The sequence below is a fragment of the Stegastes partitus genome, unplaced genomic scaffold (genome assembly GCF_000690725.1).
Source record: "Stegastes partitus isolate 25-593 unplaced genomic scaffold, Stegastes_partitus-1.0.2 Scaffold231, whole genome shotgun sequence".
Classification (NCBI taxonomy): Eukaryota; Metazoa; Chordata; class Actinopteri; family Pomacentridae; genus Stegastes; species Stegastes partitus.
In genome coordinates this window covers 278,144-294,641 of record NW_007577962.1, presented here as the reverse complement: position 1 = coordinate 294,641, position 16,498 = coordinate 278,144, and the positions used below count along the sequence as shown (strand labels likewise).

Genomic DNA, 16,498 nt, shown 5'->3' with positions numbered 1-16,498 from the left:
CGTGACACTAAATGACCTCTAGCCAGCACGTATGTGCTAAATCAAGCCAGGTGTAGCATCCTCATCCCCTAGTGGTAAATCTAACAGCCTCATTTTCTGGTGCATGTTTCCATGACTTTAAACAGCAATAGCAGCGCAGGATAAATGAACAGTGGACTGAATTTACATCACAAATGAATCCATTACAGACTGAAAGTACTGCATTTAAAAATAATAATAATGCTAAATTATGATACCTGTGTGGCAGTGGGTGTAAACAAACGGTTGAGCTTAGCTTCATGCAGATAGCAATCAGTTAGAAACTGCCTTGACCAGCCCTGATATTGATGTTAGGATCAGCATTGGGACATCCCTGATTGGTATGTTATAATTTCATATCTTAAAGTTAATATTATGAATATTATGAATCAACATCCAGCAGACACACAGCAATGTTAGCCTTTATTGGTATCTTTTCACAGCTCATGTATTATTGCACATTTATTATTTTAACTCTATTTTGGTCTCAAACTACGCCTAAATCAAACACCATTCCATAAATAGCTGCTAAATGATGAGCTTTGATCACTTGTAGTATTGCAGTGACCTACAAGTAACCGATTAGCTGCTAGTTATTCAAACAATCGGCAATAGTTTTGATATTCTAGTAATTTTTACACAAAAACAAAGCAAAAGTTCTCTGATTCTAGCTTTTAAAAACTCAGATCTTATCTGTTTTCTTAGTCTGCTTTGGCAATAAACTAAATATCATTGGTTTGTGGACAAAAGAAGCGTTGACACTCGTTGACATTGAAAATGTTCTGACGTTTAATAGACAAAACATCTAATTAATTATTGAGAAAACAATCATCAAATGAATCATTAGTGGTAGTCCTATTATTCACTAGCTAATTGTCAGCTGTTAGTTTGCTGTTTGCTGGTTACATAGTGTAATGTGGCTTCATGCCAGCGTTTCTGGCTGTAAACTTCCGCTTGCTGCTGGTTCTGGAAACCAAGACAGTGATGTTTGCGGTCCGCAGAACCAAAAACAATGAGCTGAAAGACGCTAAAACGCTCCATTGAGCAGAGGAAAACAATAACGCCGGGCGATAACTCTGCGAGCTGAGCACCTTCCACGCAACTTCCAGCAATGTGATTCATTTTGCACATGGGAATATTGATTAGTGCAGCTTTAAACCAGGTGCCTGAACACTGTAAACAAGGATCAGTTGTGTCTGGGGAACAGAATCCCACAATATTACACGTTTATGGATGTGACTGAATCCCCCTGCCAACACTAAAAAGAGCTGTTGGGGGGAAAAACTCTACCAAAAAAAAAAAACACTCTATGATTTCTGATGGTTGCATCATGAAAACAATGAAACTAAAATTAGGTGACATCATATTTATAAACCAAAAAAGGCTGTGAAGCACCTTCCTGTGTGGTCTGGAGCTGCTGTACTTTTCAGGTCCTTATACACTCTATAAAGGCGCTGGCAGCAAAAGTCCACATTGAAATGTTATTTTTTGTTGTTTTAATTGTGACATGCAAACCTTTACTGGGTGAGCTTCACTAATGCACAAGTCCTTGCATTGGTTCACCACAAAAAAAATAAATATTTTATTTTTAAATTCAACAAAATATCACACTTGAGGTCAATGTGATAAAGTGTTTTGCTCATTTTCTGAATTTTCTCCTGTTTTTTTAATTTTTATTATTATCACTTTCCAGCATTTTTTTTTTTTTAATCATTATAATTTTTATTTTATTTTTTTAAAATACATTTCCACTTGATTCCTGCTTATCACAGCGATTAAATATCCCGACATCAAATGTGTGCACCCACTTAAGCAGAGGAATGGCAGGTGCCCATAGGCTGGTGGCGCATTACTGTGCTGCGATGGGTGTTTTCACGCGTCACCAGTGGGCGCTTCTTTCCTGCGCACAAAGAGAGCAGAGCCCGGGGATGCGCACAATGTGAGTCTCCGCTCAGAGGCAACCGCTGCTGTCCTTCTCCTGCTTTCTTTTGGCAGCATCTTTGGTGGAGTGTAACACGAGGAGGAGGAGGTCGAGGAGGAACAACTCCGTCGTTGAACGCAAAAAAGGAAAGGAAAGGAAAAGAAGAATTTCACTTGTGTCATTTTGTGGAATTTACCGAAGACAAGAGGTTTTACTATTAAGTCCCGAGCGAGCAGAATTAAGTGCAGAGCGCGGAGGGGAGCGCAGAGCAGAGCAGAGCAGATCAGCCTCTTTCTCTTGGCTCCTGAGAGGACAAGAGTTGCTGTGAAAAATGCACATCTGATCTGACGGACTAGTGGAATTACAATCAGTTTAATGAAGAGGAAAAAATCTGCATCCTAGGACGAGTAAGTGATCGGTCGTCGCTGCATCCTTGTTATTTTTTGTCAGCTTTTTTAAATGCATGCATGCGTGCAAGGAGCTGTCAAGTTTGCATGCCTTTGATTTGCAGCAACTTCATTGTGCAAAAATAAAACCTAAAAAAGCAGCAGCCTCGGTCCTCTGTGTGGTTTAAATTTGTAAGAGGAGACAGAGTGGTGTGCATGCTGATAGTGGTCACACATGCATGATGCTGATGGTTGCGTTTCTACACGAGCCTCAAATGGTTTTGAATGGTCCTACTGGGATTTCTACTGTTGGGGCTCATTTCCCTCATCTAGGACAAAGTCCATATGGTGCTGCTCTGCTCAGTCACTCAGAGAAGCAGCATCAGGACCGTCCGCCTGGAGAGCAGCTCTCTCTCTCCAACTTGTTTAAGGCAATTATTTCAGTCTCTGCTGAGCATAAAGAGGGGGGGGGGGAGAGGCACTCTGCGCTCATGTGGATTATTTAAAATGTTGAATTTGTCATTGTGATTTGCATCCCTTTGTCCTCCAACATAAGAATATTCTGATTGTCAGTTTTCTATATAATCTCAGAGGATAGTTGAAGCTTCCAGGATGTAGTTATTAAAGAAATTATCTCAACAGCCCTGCTCTTCCTTTTTTTTTTTTTTTGCTAAATCAAATATTTGGTTTTCCTGCACTGGCAAATATTCATTTTCTCCCCCACTCTTTTTTTTTCTTCTCTTCCCACCCAGACTGCAAATGGACAGAACAGAGAAATGCAGTCGGCTGCATCTTCAAAGTATCCCGCTTATTCAGGAGGGATTGTAATTGTTCTCTCCGTCTATTTATGTTTATTTATAGAACCTCTGCAGGATAACAAGTTATAACCAAATGAGAGGTGAAACATGTCTTTGAAGCCCATGCAATGAATTATTCTGTAACGCAGCAATACCCCAGCATGGCAGCGGAGGGATGAGTTTATACTGTACCACCATTTGCTTTCAAAAGCCTTTTTGATTGAACCAGAGTGGCAATTACATTCTACAGCCGGTTTCCGGAAAGGCAGTGAAATGAATTGAATAGCATAAAAAAAAAAAAATGTAAAGAGGCTGCCTGAGTGTCTCCTGCTCCTCGTGCTTGACCTCGAGTCATGTGTTGTGCGGCTAGTATCTGGGATGAGGGGGTCTGGGGATGTGCCTGGCTGATGATGGGGTTGAGAAATGGATCGCGGCTCTCTCTACCCCCCTCCCCGCCCCGTCTCTCTCTTTTAAGTGCACTTACTCTCCTGCCCCTCGCGTTAGGCAGCAGCTGAGGGATGCAGCCGTGTTTAACATCGCAGGGAGTCACTGGGGGCTGTCCTGCTGTCTTCCAGGGATTCGGTGATTTTTCGCATGGAAATACACAGCTGTATGGCTGTTCTTGCAAAAGAGCGTCCCGGCCAGCTGTTTCGGTGGTAAACACAACATCCGACTGTCACAGGAGGTCAGACGTGAGATAGTGAAATTGCAATTTTCTCTGCGTTTGAGTGCGAAGTGCTGTCACGTCCCTGGCTTTTCACTTTCACAAAGCACGGTTTACAGTTATATGTTGTCCTCCAAGCGTTCAACCCTGACCTCAGCCGCGCTGTTTTTTATTCATACACAGCGGCGTGACATGCCAATCGCTCGTGTGAAGTGGCTACTTTTATTTTTAGCGCTCGAAACGAAATGGAAGAAACATCTCAGGAGAGGATGCGACCAATACTTTCATGAATGTTAATGTGACAGCTGTTGAGACCCGCTTTGGGAGGGGCCAATTACATGAAATGCCTTTTTATTTGAAACCTTAATGCATAATTTGCCACGGGAAGCACTACTCACTCAACTCAGAGCCTAATGCGGAGTTATGGCACAATCAATACCAAAACAATTACCCCCCCCCCCCATCTTTGCTTCTTCTTTTCATTTTCGCTCCCGAGTATTTCGTCTGCAGCCATGAAATACAGTCGTTTAGCTTCGCCTTTTATTTGTTAATCACTTTTTTTTTCTCTTTTAATTTTAATCGTGTGAAATAGACAAGGTCTTCAGTCAGTCAGAGTAAAATTGGGAAGCATCAGTGCAGGGTTAATTGTGAATTCTTCATTCTCTGGCAATAGCAACAGAGCAGCTGTGTATTCAGATTGAGTCCGGCCCTGGTGGCGGATCCTTGTCTCCCAGGTTCTCCTGCTGAGTGATTTAATGGAGATGGCAGCAGATAGCCATAAAGATGATAACTACATGAGGATGAATGCATCACACACACTGCGGTGAATTCATATTCATTGTGCCACTGGTGTTGAGTTCTGACAGAAAGTAGTAGTTTTTTTTGGGGGGGTTGTTTTTCTATGATCTGATATATATGGATCTCCCGGCTCTGTGTTTCTTGTGTACCGCATGTGATCTGAATGCAGACCTTGAGAGAGCGAGCACACACACACACACACACCCCCTGTGATAGAAAACTCTCCTTTCCTCCCTCCCCTTATTAGATTCTTTTGCAATTATGCTGCCCTCGGGGGGGAAATGGATGCCTTTAACCACCTCTCCTATCAATTATGCGCCAAACAACAGCCCCACTAACCAAGAAGTCATCTCATTTACTCTGGAATGCGTTTAGCCAATGACTTCCATTAGGTTTAGCTTCTGTGGAGGTGAAAGTGTGATGGCTCATTACATTTGGCAGAGCAATCTTTTGCTCATCATTTCAGTTGAGAAAGCTTGAAGAAGAAAAAAAATGCCACCTCGCCTTCGTCGCCACCGAGGCCAAAAAAAAAGGAGCTGTTTTGTGTTTTTTCTCTCCGGGTGAAGTATTGTGTTGTCTTTCTCTCGTGGAATTGCTAAAGCTTCAGGTGTTATGCGAGGTTTGACACTGGTGCGGCTTTTTTTTTTTGAAGGTCGAAAGTATTGCGATTTGGGTTTTTAGAAAAAGACAAGTGCTCTGTGTGTGTTGCCAAGAATTTTTTTGTGATTTTATTTTTTTAAATGTTGTAAGACTCGGAGGATCGGAGCATCATGAGACAGTTAATCTCTTCACTAAGAAGCACTGCAAAGCTGTCCACTGAAAAAATGAAATCCTTCAAAGCAGCATGACACACCCTTCTTACACTTAAAGCTTTGGAGGGGAAACTGAATATACAGGGCCTGTTTTTAATTGAGAAACAAATATACTATAAAAATCAAAACATCTTTGCAGGTTTTACCAGCTACAGAGCTCAGGGAGGAAAAAAAAAGATCCAGTATATCTGCAGAAACACGGCGTGTGCAACAACCAAAGTCTTTTCGAGGAGATTTTCCTCTCACGAACTTGAGGCTCTTTTGGAATGACGGGTTGGGATGCCGAGGTTGGATCCTCCAGGAAGCGGATGGCAGCTAATACTGAAAAATGCAGCACACTTTCTTTTTTTTTTCTTCTTTTTCTTTTACTCCAGTAGAATCTCAAAGCGTGTAATCCAATGTGATGGGTTTTTAGAGTGGCAAAACGCCCCCTAAATTTTGAAAGACACCAGGAAATCCACTCCGAATCTAGCTGCGCCTGCAATTACGCCAGATGAGGAACAATTACTGGCACCAGGACAGAAGCGCTAAGCCAACACTGGCCATTAAGTTATGATCAAGCAAATGGAATGATTTGTGGATTCTGCTGCGCTTCACACTCCTCTGTATAAGATTACGCCTTTCACGTCAAGCCGCGGACGCAATCCAACGGTTACAAGTTGATGGAACAAGTGGAGTGGTTAGTATTTTAGGTCTGTTTCTAGAACTCCAAAGATAGCCCTGGGTTAATCCACACAACAGGGTTGTGCTGTAAGAATGAGGGGTTGGGTGGAATTCTTAATCCTGAGAGGCGTATCACTTTCCACTTACTGTGATGTAGGTCAGAGCTTGAGCAAAGCCCCTCCTGTGCCACTGATACCGCAATTACAATGCTTACAACTCTCCGCTCCGTCGCCGCCGCACAAGAAAAGTTTTTATGGCCGTTTATGTCATTGATCACCGGCTCCGGCAGCAAATCACTACAGCTCCTCGTGGTGCTAATAAGCTATAGGGTTGGACTATAAAAATCTTTCTTTATAGTATAATTTTTTATCCCGATGCGTATCGATGCTGGACATAAAGACCAGAACGTCAAATCCAGAGAGTCCACCGTAAAGCAGTCCTGCTCAGTGAGTTACCAGCAATGACCTAATACAAGCAGATATATTCAAGTGGCACTTTTAGCAATTACGTGTCACGCTTCCACACAGTCAGAGAGCTCAAAAGAGACAGATTTAAAAAAAAAGAATGGTTACATTTAGTGAACCAGAGGCTGAGATATTCTGACTTTTAGCCCCTTTTGGATGAATCGCACTTCAAAACCCATAATGCAACAAAAAGCATGTTCCACTCTGCACACAGGCTCTTTGTTTTAAAGCGGTGGAAAATTATGTGAAGTTTGCAATTAATTGCTTGTTACATGCTCTTTGAAATCTGTAATTACACCATTTCATCACTTTTTAACAGCAAATGTGCGTTACCTTTCTCTAGCCACCAGGAGAGCCTTATCCTAACATATTTAGTGTGTCCAAATAGTAGTAGTATTTAACTTTGTTTAGTAATTCAAGCTAGAATGAAAGTGTTATCCATTTGAAATCATTTAGAGTATATTAAATCTTTTGTGTATTTGTAGCATCTGTACCGTTTCAAGCTAATATTGCTGTAAAATCTTTTTTTATTCTTAATTTTTCCATTCACGTTCTAAATGCTGGAGTATAATGTGTTGCGAAATGTTGTGCTTTTTATTCTATCTGTGTCACATTGTAGCTTAAATTATAAATAAAAAGTGAAAACACTAATGTTTGCTGACCGTTAGCGGCTAGCTGCTAGCTTAGCCTGACACGTAGCATTTTAAATCCCATAATTGTTGTGATGCTATGTGATTAGACACCAACTAACTATCTAACAACTAAAAATTAGGTTGTTCAGATGCAGAAATGAATAAATATCTCTTTTAAATATGTATTTAAGGTGGTATTGCTCCTATTTTACGTGGCTCGCTAGCTCTCTTCCCTAGCACTACGCTAACACAGTCTTGATAAATGATACTCGCTGCCCAGTCCAAACTTCTCTTTAACTGTCCCACTCCAAAAATGTCAAAGTTACACAATTACCGATACTGTAATGTTGTTATTGAATTTCAAAAAATGTAACCTGGGGCTGCACAATACTGGGGAAAAAAACAACAAAAAAACACTGACATTGCGGTGTTTTGTTTCTCTGTAATCTATCTAGTGATGTGAAAAAACAGAGAAATCTGCCCCGGATGACCTGAATGAGTACATTTGGAAAGAAAATGTATCATTTCAAAAAGGGTGATGTTGTAGAAGTGGAAATAATTTCAAATAAGCTGGAAAAGGACTTTAACTGTGAGGACTTTTTTTCCTTTTTTTTTTTGAGTGTGAACTTAATGTGGTGTAACACTGGCAAAGGCATCCGAAATAGCCTTTTGCTTTGAATGGCTTTCATGTCTGGCTTTGCACTCATAATACAGAACTTTGTGTAGTGGCAGCAATTACCAGATCCTGATAAAAAAAAAGAGTATCTGCTTTTACTTCCACGGTGAACCTTGCGATTTAAATTCTTCAGGTGAAGACCCTGTGGTGTTAGTTCTGATGTGGATTTAGCTGAATGATTTCATATCAAAGATTCGATACAAATATGTTAAATATAGCTTTACTTTCAATTAACAGTGTTATCGTAGATTATGAAGATGAGTAATTTAAAACTAAAGGCACGACTGTATGCAACAACAAATCCAAGGACTCCCTGTGAACAAGCTGTCGTTTCTTTTTTATTAGTTTTTATACGATGCATTTGTATCTCTAGCGGTCAAATCCTGCTGATGTACAAATCTGTATCACAATGAGTAAAGTTCCTCTTCATTGTGCATTTCCTGGAGAGGAAATATGAATCAGATTGCACTCAAAATGCCACACTTGCTGAGCATCTGATTGCCAATAGAGATTACAGTTTATCAGTGTTTCACAAACGCCTCACATGCAGACTATAGTAGAAGCTGAAGGAGCGACTGTGCACAGAGAAGCTTCTAGTCTCCACTCAGTGACGCAGCAGCTCAGGCAGGTGAACAAAGGCTACCTTGAAAAAAAAAAAAAAAAAGTGAAATATGGCGTGTTGTTGTCAGATGTACCCAAGCTGGAAAAAATGTCATCTCCATTGACTGTTTTCTACTAGTGGAGCATCATCAGTAGCTACGGCAACCGTGTTCATTTAATTACAGGAAGTCAAAAATTCTGATTAATATGCTGCTAATTGTGCAGCCCTTTAGTTGATGTGTTTTTGTGTGATGCCAACAAACTCTGTCTTGTGAGAAATAAAGAAAAAGAAAAACCTGTTTATCAAGGAACCCTTAATCAGGTTACATCAGTTTTCTGCAGCCCTCGACTGGAACCACTTAGAAAAAACACTCAAACTCTTTATACCTTTATCTTCTTTTAAAAATACGGTGAAGCAACTATTTGCCGAGTCCTGTACCTGCTTTTAGTGTATTTTATCTTCAAAGCCTTTTATTGTTACGTTTTGTTTGTGTATTGTTTTTTATGGATGTATTGTATTTTCTGCTCTGCGCTGCCTCTTGGCCAGGTCGTTATTGTAAATGAGAATCTGTTCTCAATTACCTGGTTAAATAAAGGAAAAATAAATAAAATAAATACATCAGGCCGACTCTTCTTGTAGATTGCTGAGGTGCAACTCTCCTTTTGCATCAGGTGGCAAAACTAAAAGACTTAGCATGACGTGTTTGTGTTTGTCAACCCTACTGTAGCCCTTCATCGCTTGTTACTGGTGAAAGAATTCACACTAGCGTCCACCACTGAGGACATTAAAGTCTCACGCAGAGGACGATCCTCACAGCCCGAACACACTAAACTGAGCTTTAAGTGCGATCTGCATATTTCTGTCCCTTTACCATGCATTTATTACATCCCTCCTGTTTTCAGCATGCGGCCCGCCTGTGTTCTCTGTTGATCTAAGGGAAGATGATTTGCGTATATAAAAATGAAAACAGTCACTTTGCTTACATTCAGTCGACCACCGAACCCCTTTGGTTAAAGTATGAAGTGGCACTTTGTGGTGTGCTGGTACACAGTCTGCCGGCTCCTATTAATAGTCAAATTGGAGGAGAGAAGTATCTTTTGAGGTCAATCATTTCCTTCCTCGCTCTTCTTTAAAGCCGCCGAATTGAGCTTGTTAGGCGGGATGAGAAACACGCACGCTAAAAGAAAACATAGCCCATTTAGCAGCTGTCTCTTCTTCTGTGCCACCTGAAAATCGCACCGCCGGCTCCGCATCCTCAGGTTTTTTTTTTTTTTTGTACGCTGCTGTTTTTTTCCACCCTCTCCTCGCTTCCTCAAGATTCACTTTCCCTTCTCTTACAGTAACTCAAAAATAATAAGAACCAATTATGTAACTTAACAACGCTGTAATCATGTTTTTTTTTTTTTTGCTTGCTGTTGAATGCTTGTCGTATTTGGTTCAAAATGTCATATTTTAATCACATCCATAATTACTTTCCCCCTCAGATTAAAATTCCTGCATTCAAGGGAGAGCATTCCATTCACAAGCAATTGGATGAGAGTCTTACTAGCCCTCGGCAACTAAAGATGATGTTACCATGGAAACAAATTGTTCTGCTATCAATCACTGGATGCCTTGCAGGTAAGATGTTTTAACACGTATTATATTTGAGTCTCGCTGCATTTGTTGTCATGGTTTGTGACAAACAACCTTTCTCCTAAAGGAAAAAAAAAAGTTTTCTAATGTATGTTTATCACAGCAGAATTTTTTTTTGTCATTCTTAGCGAGCGGCGTTTCTTCAAAACATATAGAAGTGACAGAATCAGAACAGCTGTAAATATTCTTCCCAACTTAAAAAAAGGTCGCACTGATTAAGTTGGAGCCATTACATGCAGCGCGATGTCCTTCACCGTTCCCCAGAGTGGTGTCCCTCTGCTACGTTTACTGTACACCGTCGGGGACGACCGGGAGTCCAATCCCATTCCTGTTTATGGCCTGTCCAGATCATTATCGGGATCCATGCGGCGGATCCAGCCCTCGCATTTTAGCACAATCTACTCGCCACCGTGTCTCGTTCTGCCCTTGCGCAGCCACCTGGGATTCGAGCAGAAAGCGCAGACGCTCTACCGGAATGTCAACCCTTGTTCGAATGACATTGTAAATCCCAATGAGTGTTATTCAAATTGGCTCATGGGTAATTCACGCCCCTGCACCCGAGGGAGCGAGATCCAAGCAGTCTCACCTTCCTAACGGACGAGTGTTTTTTTTTAACAGGGACTTGGTGTCTGCATGTAGGTGCTCGTTCTTATTCAGCGTCGCCGTCATATACTGCGAGCACCTCGAAAGCAAATCACCCAAAAACTGGCAACAATCGTTATCAACATCTGAGGTGACATGTCGTGTGACTCAATATTCTGGAGCGACGCGCCAACTTCACAAAATGAATTGCCATCTTTGATGTTGGAACGCGTGGCATTTTGTTCAAATTCCCATCAGGGAGAGGCTGTTAAGCAGAACTGGGAGGTGAATGGATCTTGTTTGATCATTTGTTAAGCTATCAATGTACAAGAATCCTTTCAAAGTTTCTGATTTTTATCCCAAAGTTCAGGTAGATTGGTTTAATTCTGGGCTGCAAGGTGTTGCAGTTGGGTAGCACTGTTGCCTCCCAGCAAGAAGGTCGGTTCGCGTCCCGGTGAGGACACCCAGGATCTTTCTGCGTGGAGTTTGCATGTTCTCCCCGTGCAGCGTGGGTTCTCTCTGGGTTCTCCGGCTTCCTCCCACACAGCTAGGGTCGTGGGGGGCTGGAGTCTATCCCAGCTGACTTAGGGTGAAGGCAGGAGACACCCTGGACAGGTCACCAGTCTATCACAGGGCTACACTTAGAGACAGACAACCAAGCACACTCACATTCACACCTACGGACAATTTAGAATCACCAATTAACCTCAACATGTTTTTGGACCTTGTGGGAGGAAGCCGGAGAACCCGGAGAGAACCCACGCTGCACGGGGAGAACATGCAAACTCCACGCAGAAAGACTCCGGTGCCCCCACCGGGACGCGAACCGGCAACCTTCTTGCTGCGAGGCAACAGTGCTACCAACTGCACCACCTTGCAGCCCGTCCAAAAACATGCTGAGGTCAATTGGTTGTCTGTCTCTAAGTGTAGCCCTGTGATAGACTGGTGACCTGTCCAGGGTGTCCCCTGCCTTCACCCTAAGTCAGCTGGGATAGACTCCAGCCCCCCTAGTGAGGACTAAGCGGTGTATAGATAATGGATGGATGGTTTAATTCTGGTTCGTCAGCCACCGAGAGCAGCCGTGATCCATCGCCCTGTCTCGTCTCTCAACCTGTTTTGACTCCTTGACATATGATCGCAGGTTAAAACCACATGTAGAACCGCTAGCCACATGCCGCAATCTGTTAGCAGTAGGATATTAATTAGGCCTACTCCGGCCGTCTGTTGACTCCGCTTTCGTTTAGTACCAGATTGTGTTCCACATCCTTTCCTTTTAGGCTGCTGGCACATGACTGCATCCTTATGGCCTCAATTAACTGGTGCTTGTGTAGCATGACATAGATATTCTGAAAATAGATCACGCCGGTCACTCGCAGAGCGTCACTCATTAATGAGGAAATGTGCGAAAACGGGCTTTTGCACATTAGTCGTCAGCCGTTGTTGACTTAAGCGCTCGACTTAAGTCCTCAACCGTCGTTACCTGTCATTACTGTTCTTCTGCTGGCAAGCAATTAACACGGAACACCTCCGTTTAGTTGCATCACTCAGCCGGCTCCATTAAAAACTCTCAAACACCTTAGCCAGCTAAATATTTACCCAGCACCGAAAGCATGTTTTGCGGTATTTTTTTTATTTACTTGCATTTTTACTGGGAAGCCTTGAAAGAAGGAGATTAATCTTTTTTTTTTGGACACAGTAGCAACAATATGATGATTTATCATGATGATAAAGTGACAGAGTAAAGCCCAGTATGCAAAATTAGGGGAGTAAATACACCCAACTTCCTTGGTCAGTGTCTTTTTTTTTCTTTTCTTTTCTGTTTTCCAATTGTCAGGTTCATCCGAAATAGCGAGAAACACGTAGCAAAATGTCAGCATTAGCCATTAATTCCTAACAAGGGTAAGTGGGATTTACTTTCCTCGCGGCCAGATAAGCAAATAATGCACATCACAACGAGTGCAGAATTCGGAGGATATAGAGACAGTATAGTGTGTGGAGTATATCGAGAAACTAATACCCCACTGGGTGTCACGCAGTTCCTGTATTTCTGCAAGATTAACTGTTTGTCCTCACAGAGTTTGTGCTTTTCGCTGTATTCTCCAAAAATATGTTCTCCTGAGGTCAAAGAGACACATTTTCCAGCTTGTACGACTATAGACTTTTTTCCCCCTCTTTCCTTTCTCCAGCCTGTACAGAGGATGTCATATTTCAAGGGCCAAGATGGAGGACGGAGCCAAGTGACCTCATTTTACCAATCAACTCCCCGGACCACCAGGCCACCATCACGTGCGAGGCGGAGGGGAGCCCTCCTCCGCAGTACAGGTAAATTACCACATCAAAGTTACACAAGGCCTCCGACGCCTACCCGCTCCGCGTCGCATGGGGCGAAAAACCTGCCTAATTGCTTGCGAATCTTCATTGCTGCTTCCGCGGAAATCAAAGGGGGTAACCGATAACGTTGATTGCTATTGATTCGCCGAAGAACAGCGTTTTCTGGACATAAATGCTTCGAGAGAGAGAGAGAGAGAGAGATTGCGCGCCATCCGACAAAAAGACGGGCTTCAAAGAGCAACAGCTTAATTGAGCATCCATTTCTAATTGAATAAAGCTTATCTGTTCTCAGCCTGAGCTATGATGTCGGAGTTAGCGTCAGGGAGCCGCCGCCGCCGCCGCCGCCGTTGATGAATATGCCAACACCTAAGATATGACTGAGGTTAACTTTAATAATGATAAGATTTAAGCCACTGTACGAGCTGAATTCATAATATGGTGCGCGGCTTAAAAAATCATTAAGAGAGGGGAAAAAGGAGATCCCAGCGACTCATTTGCACCACAGATCCTTTGATATCTCTCTGGTTATTCCCGGGTGGTGCAGGGAGGCCTGCCTGAAAATGGCAGCTGGCGGTGTGGGTTTTTTTTTTTTTTTTTTTTGCGGTAGATTGTGTTTCGGAGCTTGGTCAGCACCATGTAGATGCACAGCAAGCAGAGGGGAGACGCAATAACCTTGTGAGTGACATTCTGTTAAATGCTTACATTTCCTATAATGTGTCTGCGCTGAAAACACGGCAGCGAGGAGGAGGAGGAGGAGGAGGAGGAGGAAGGGTGGATGGGTAGGTGGAGGGGGTATCATTATACCTGTTGTGCAACCTGAGCTATCCCGGGGAAGAAACCTTCACTTGCAGGATTTCTCCCAAGCCGTCTGACGTTGTTGCTCAAGAGGTTTTCTGTTTCTGGATGCTGCTTTTTCCTCCTGATGCAACATTACAGAAGCAGACAGATTATCACCATTAAAGCGCTTCTAATCAATATTTGATTCAAACAGTAGATCAAATGCCAAAGTGTGATTTTGAAAGTCCTTCGCTCGTCGCGTACGGCGGTGTCTTTAAGCTCGTTGTTTTGGTTTTTTTTATATTCGCCGCCTTCATCTACTGTCAAGCAGCAGATGGCAGCTTTTTTTTTGGAGTTAAAAAAACAACAATCTCATGAATTAACTTTACACTACATGCCCAGACCATGTTAGCGACCGGCTAATGAACACCCCGGAGCATTCGGCAGCTAATGTGCCAGATGTATTTGTCATGAGTAGATGGAGATCAAAAACAAAGGGTTGAAGTTAAGATTTAAATTAGCCAGGTCGCGGCAAAACACGGCTCCAAATGAATGCTAATGCTAAGGTGGGTGCATAAATTGGCGCGTTTGGAAACATTTGTGCGCCTTTAAAAGTTGTTGTGGAGTTTTGACCTCCGTTGATCAAACGAAATGGTCCAAAAAATTTAAAAAATGCAGATTTAAATTCTGTGATTTTCATTTTAAAAAAAGAATTAATGATGTGATGCAGAACAGTATGTGGGTGTTTAATACAATCTTAATATTTGAAAATGTAGATCGCCCACATGTTTGGAGTTCTGTTGGAAAAAAGAAGTCATTTTTATTGCCCTTTCTATTGCTCTTATTTCTTGTGCATCTTCGATTTAGCTTTATTGTGATTTTCTTGTTAGCCTTGTGTGGCTTCTTATTTTCCGCAGCACCTAATTCCCCACTATTGTCTTCTGTTTGTAGAAAATACACATATGCATCTCTCATTGGACTGTATTCGTTTAGGTCAATAGCCCTTAGTTATGAATTTACAAAGAGTAAAGCCCGGCTTGAAAAGAAGAATCTAAGAGCTCGCAATGTGGACTGACATTTCTGATTTTTAAAGACACTTTTTTTTTTTGCCTTTTTGTTTTTACTTTGAGGAAGGAGCCGTTTTTTTGGAGCTTTATTTGGGTTGCATCAGTTTTTCTGACACTGATTGTCCTTGACTTGTTTCCCTTCTGGCAAGGAGAGGATTTTTTCTATTTTTTTTCGTGTCCCGGTGATAAAATAGAAAGCATAAATTCTTTGCAATTTATTTCACTAACGCTGGAATTAGAACCCTCAAAAATGTCCTGAGCACGGCTGAAAGAAAATGCCTTTAGGAAGTGGCCACGCTGTGACTTTCACCACCAGTCTGCAAACTACGCCGGCCTACACCCCGCAAATGAACAGTATTTGTATAATTAGATATGCCAAGTGAGAGGGTATTACATTCTGAGCCGCGCACTTAATTTCCTCAGTTACTCCAGCTATTAAGAAAAATTCATCCATTTAATATCATACAGAAAATTGGGCCACACAATATTGAATTTGTCAGAAGGAGATGAAGTCAAACCCCCCTGTCAGGGAATCACAAATGGGCTCGTAGCTCCGAGCGCGTCACGTACAATTGATTGTTTCGGCCTTTTTTATCACGTGGTCGCATATCGCACGGATGAGATATTACCTGGATTCATTTATAAAGGTGTTCAGTGGAAAACGGAGAACAAGTGTCCTGCAAAAATGTGATTACAGGTGTAATATAGATGCTGTTTATTTACATCATGTGCCCATGTGGACTTATTTCAGTCCAACAGCACGTCATTGATGTAGATTATGATACACGATCAGACCATTTTTCTTTATGTTTAGATAAAACCTGCCGCCGCCTTTGTATTCGCTCACATTTGTGCATACATTAATAGCGAAAAGAACTCAGTTAACAAAGCTAGATTTTCTCTCTGTCTGCGGACAGAAAAGACCCAAAACCAAAGCATTCATCCATCTGTGAATGCTATATGATGTCACTTTCTTATGCATCTCCTCCCCATGCTTCCTGCTGAGGGTGTAAATGTTTAAAAATGGCTCTCAATTTTACAGTTTTTTTTTTTTTAAACAAAAGGCTCAGTAATTTTCCTCAAACAGCTCGATGCTGGGAAGGGAAACGGCGACTTTATTCAGCTGCAGATGAATGCAGATTCTCGAAGGTGTTTTACGGGATTGTTGATGCGAGATCAATTTCAAGTAAACAACGGAGTCCGTGTTCCCGGTAATAAAGGAACATGTCACCCGGTGCATCGGCGTGGCTCGCTGATGCAGTTTTAATAATTGTTGCACAACAACGGAGGAGGAACGTCAGGCTTTGGAAACACAGATGGAAGTGATTGACGCTAAGAACAAAATATATATAGTATCGCCGACCTTATCGTTGTAGTGAGGAGTACATTATTAACAGGAACTCTCTCCGGCAAAAGTGTCAGTCACAGAGAAAATACTTCAGAGGCTTTACAGAGTCATCTGTGTGTACGGATGCTCGGCGGTCACGTGCGGAAACAGCTCATCGCAGGATGAAAACCGACAGAGCAGAATGCGACGCGGACTGGCATTTTGGAAGAAGCAGGAAACCGCTAAGTGAAGACGGCACGACGAGTTGAAAAACTTCCTAAAAATATACCGAATTACAGATTGGTGACATTCAACAGTGCTTTGAAGGTTGATTAGTCCTTTAACAG

At 42.2% G+C, this 16,498-nt stretch overlaps 1 protein-coding gene across 1 annotated transcript in view; it reads left to right on the top strand.

The window, feature by feature from the left end:
- Nucleotides 1–9,997: 9,997 nt before the first annotated feature.
- LOC103356988 (contactin-3) overlaps nt 9,998–16,498 on the top strand; it is a 45,980-nt gene continuing 39,479 nt past the window's right edge. The window contains 2 exon segments of the mRNA XM_074465720.1: nt 9,998–10,052; nt 12,836–12,971. Of these exon segments, the coding sequence (XP_074321821.1) occupies nt 9,998–10,052; nt 12,836–12,971 (191 nt within the window).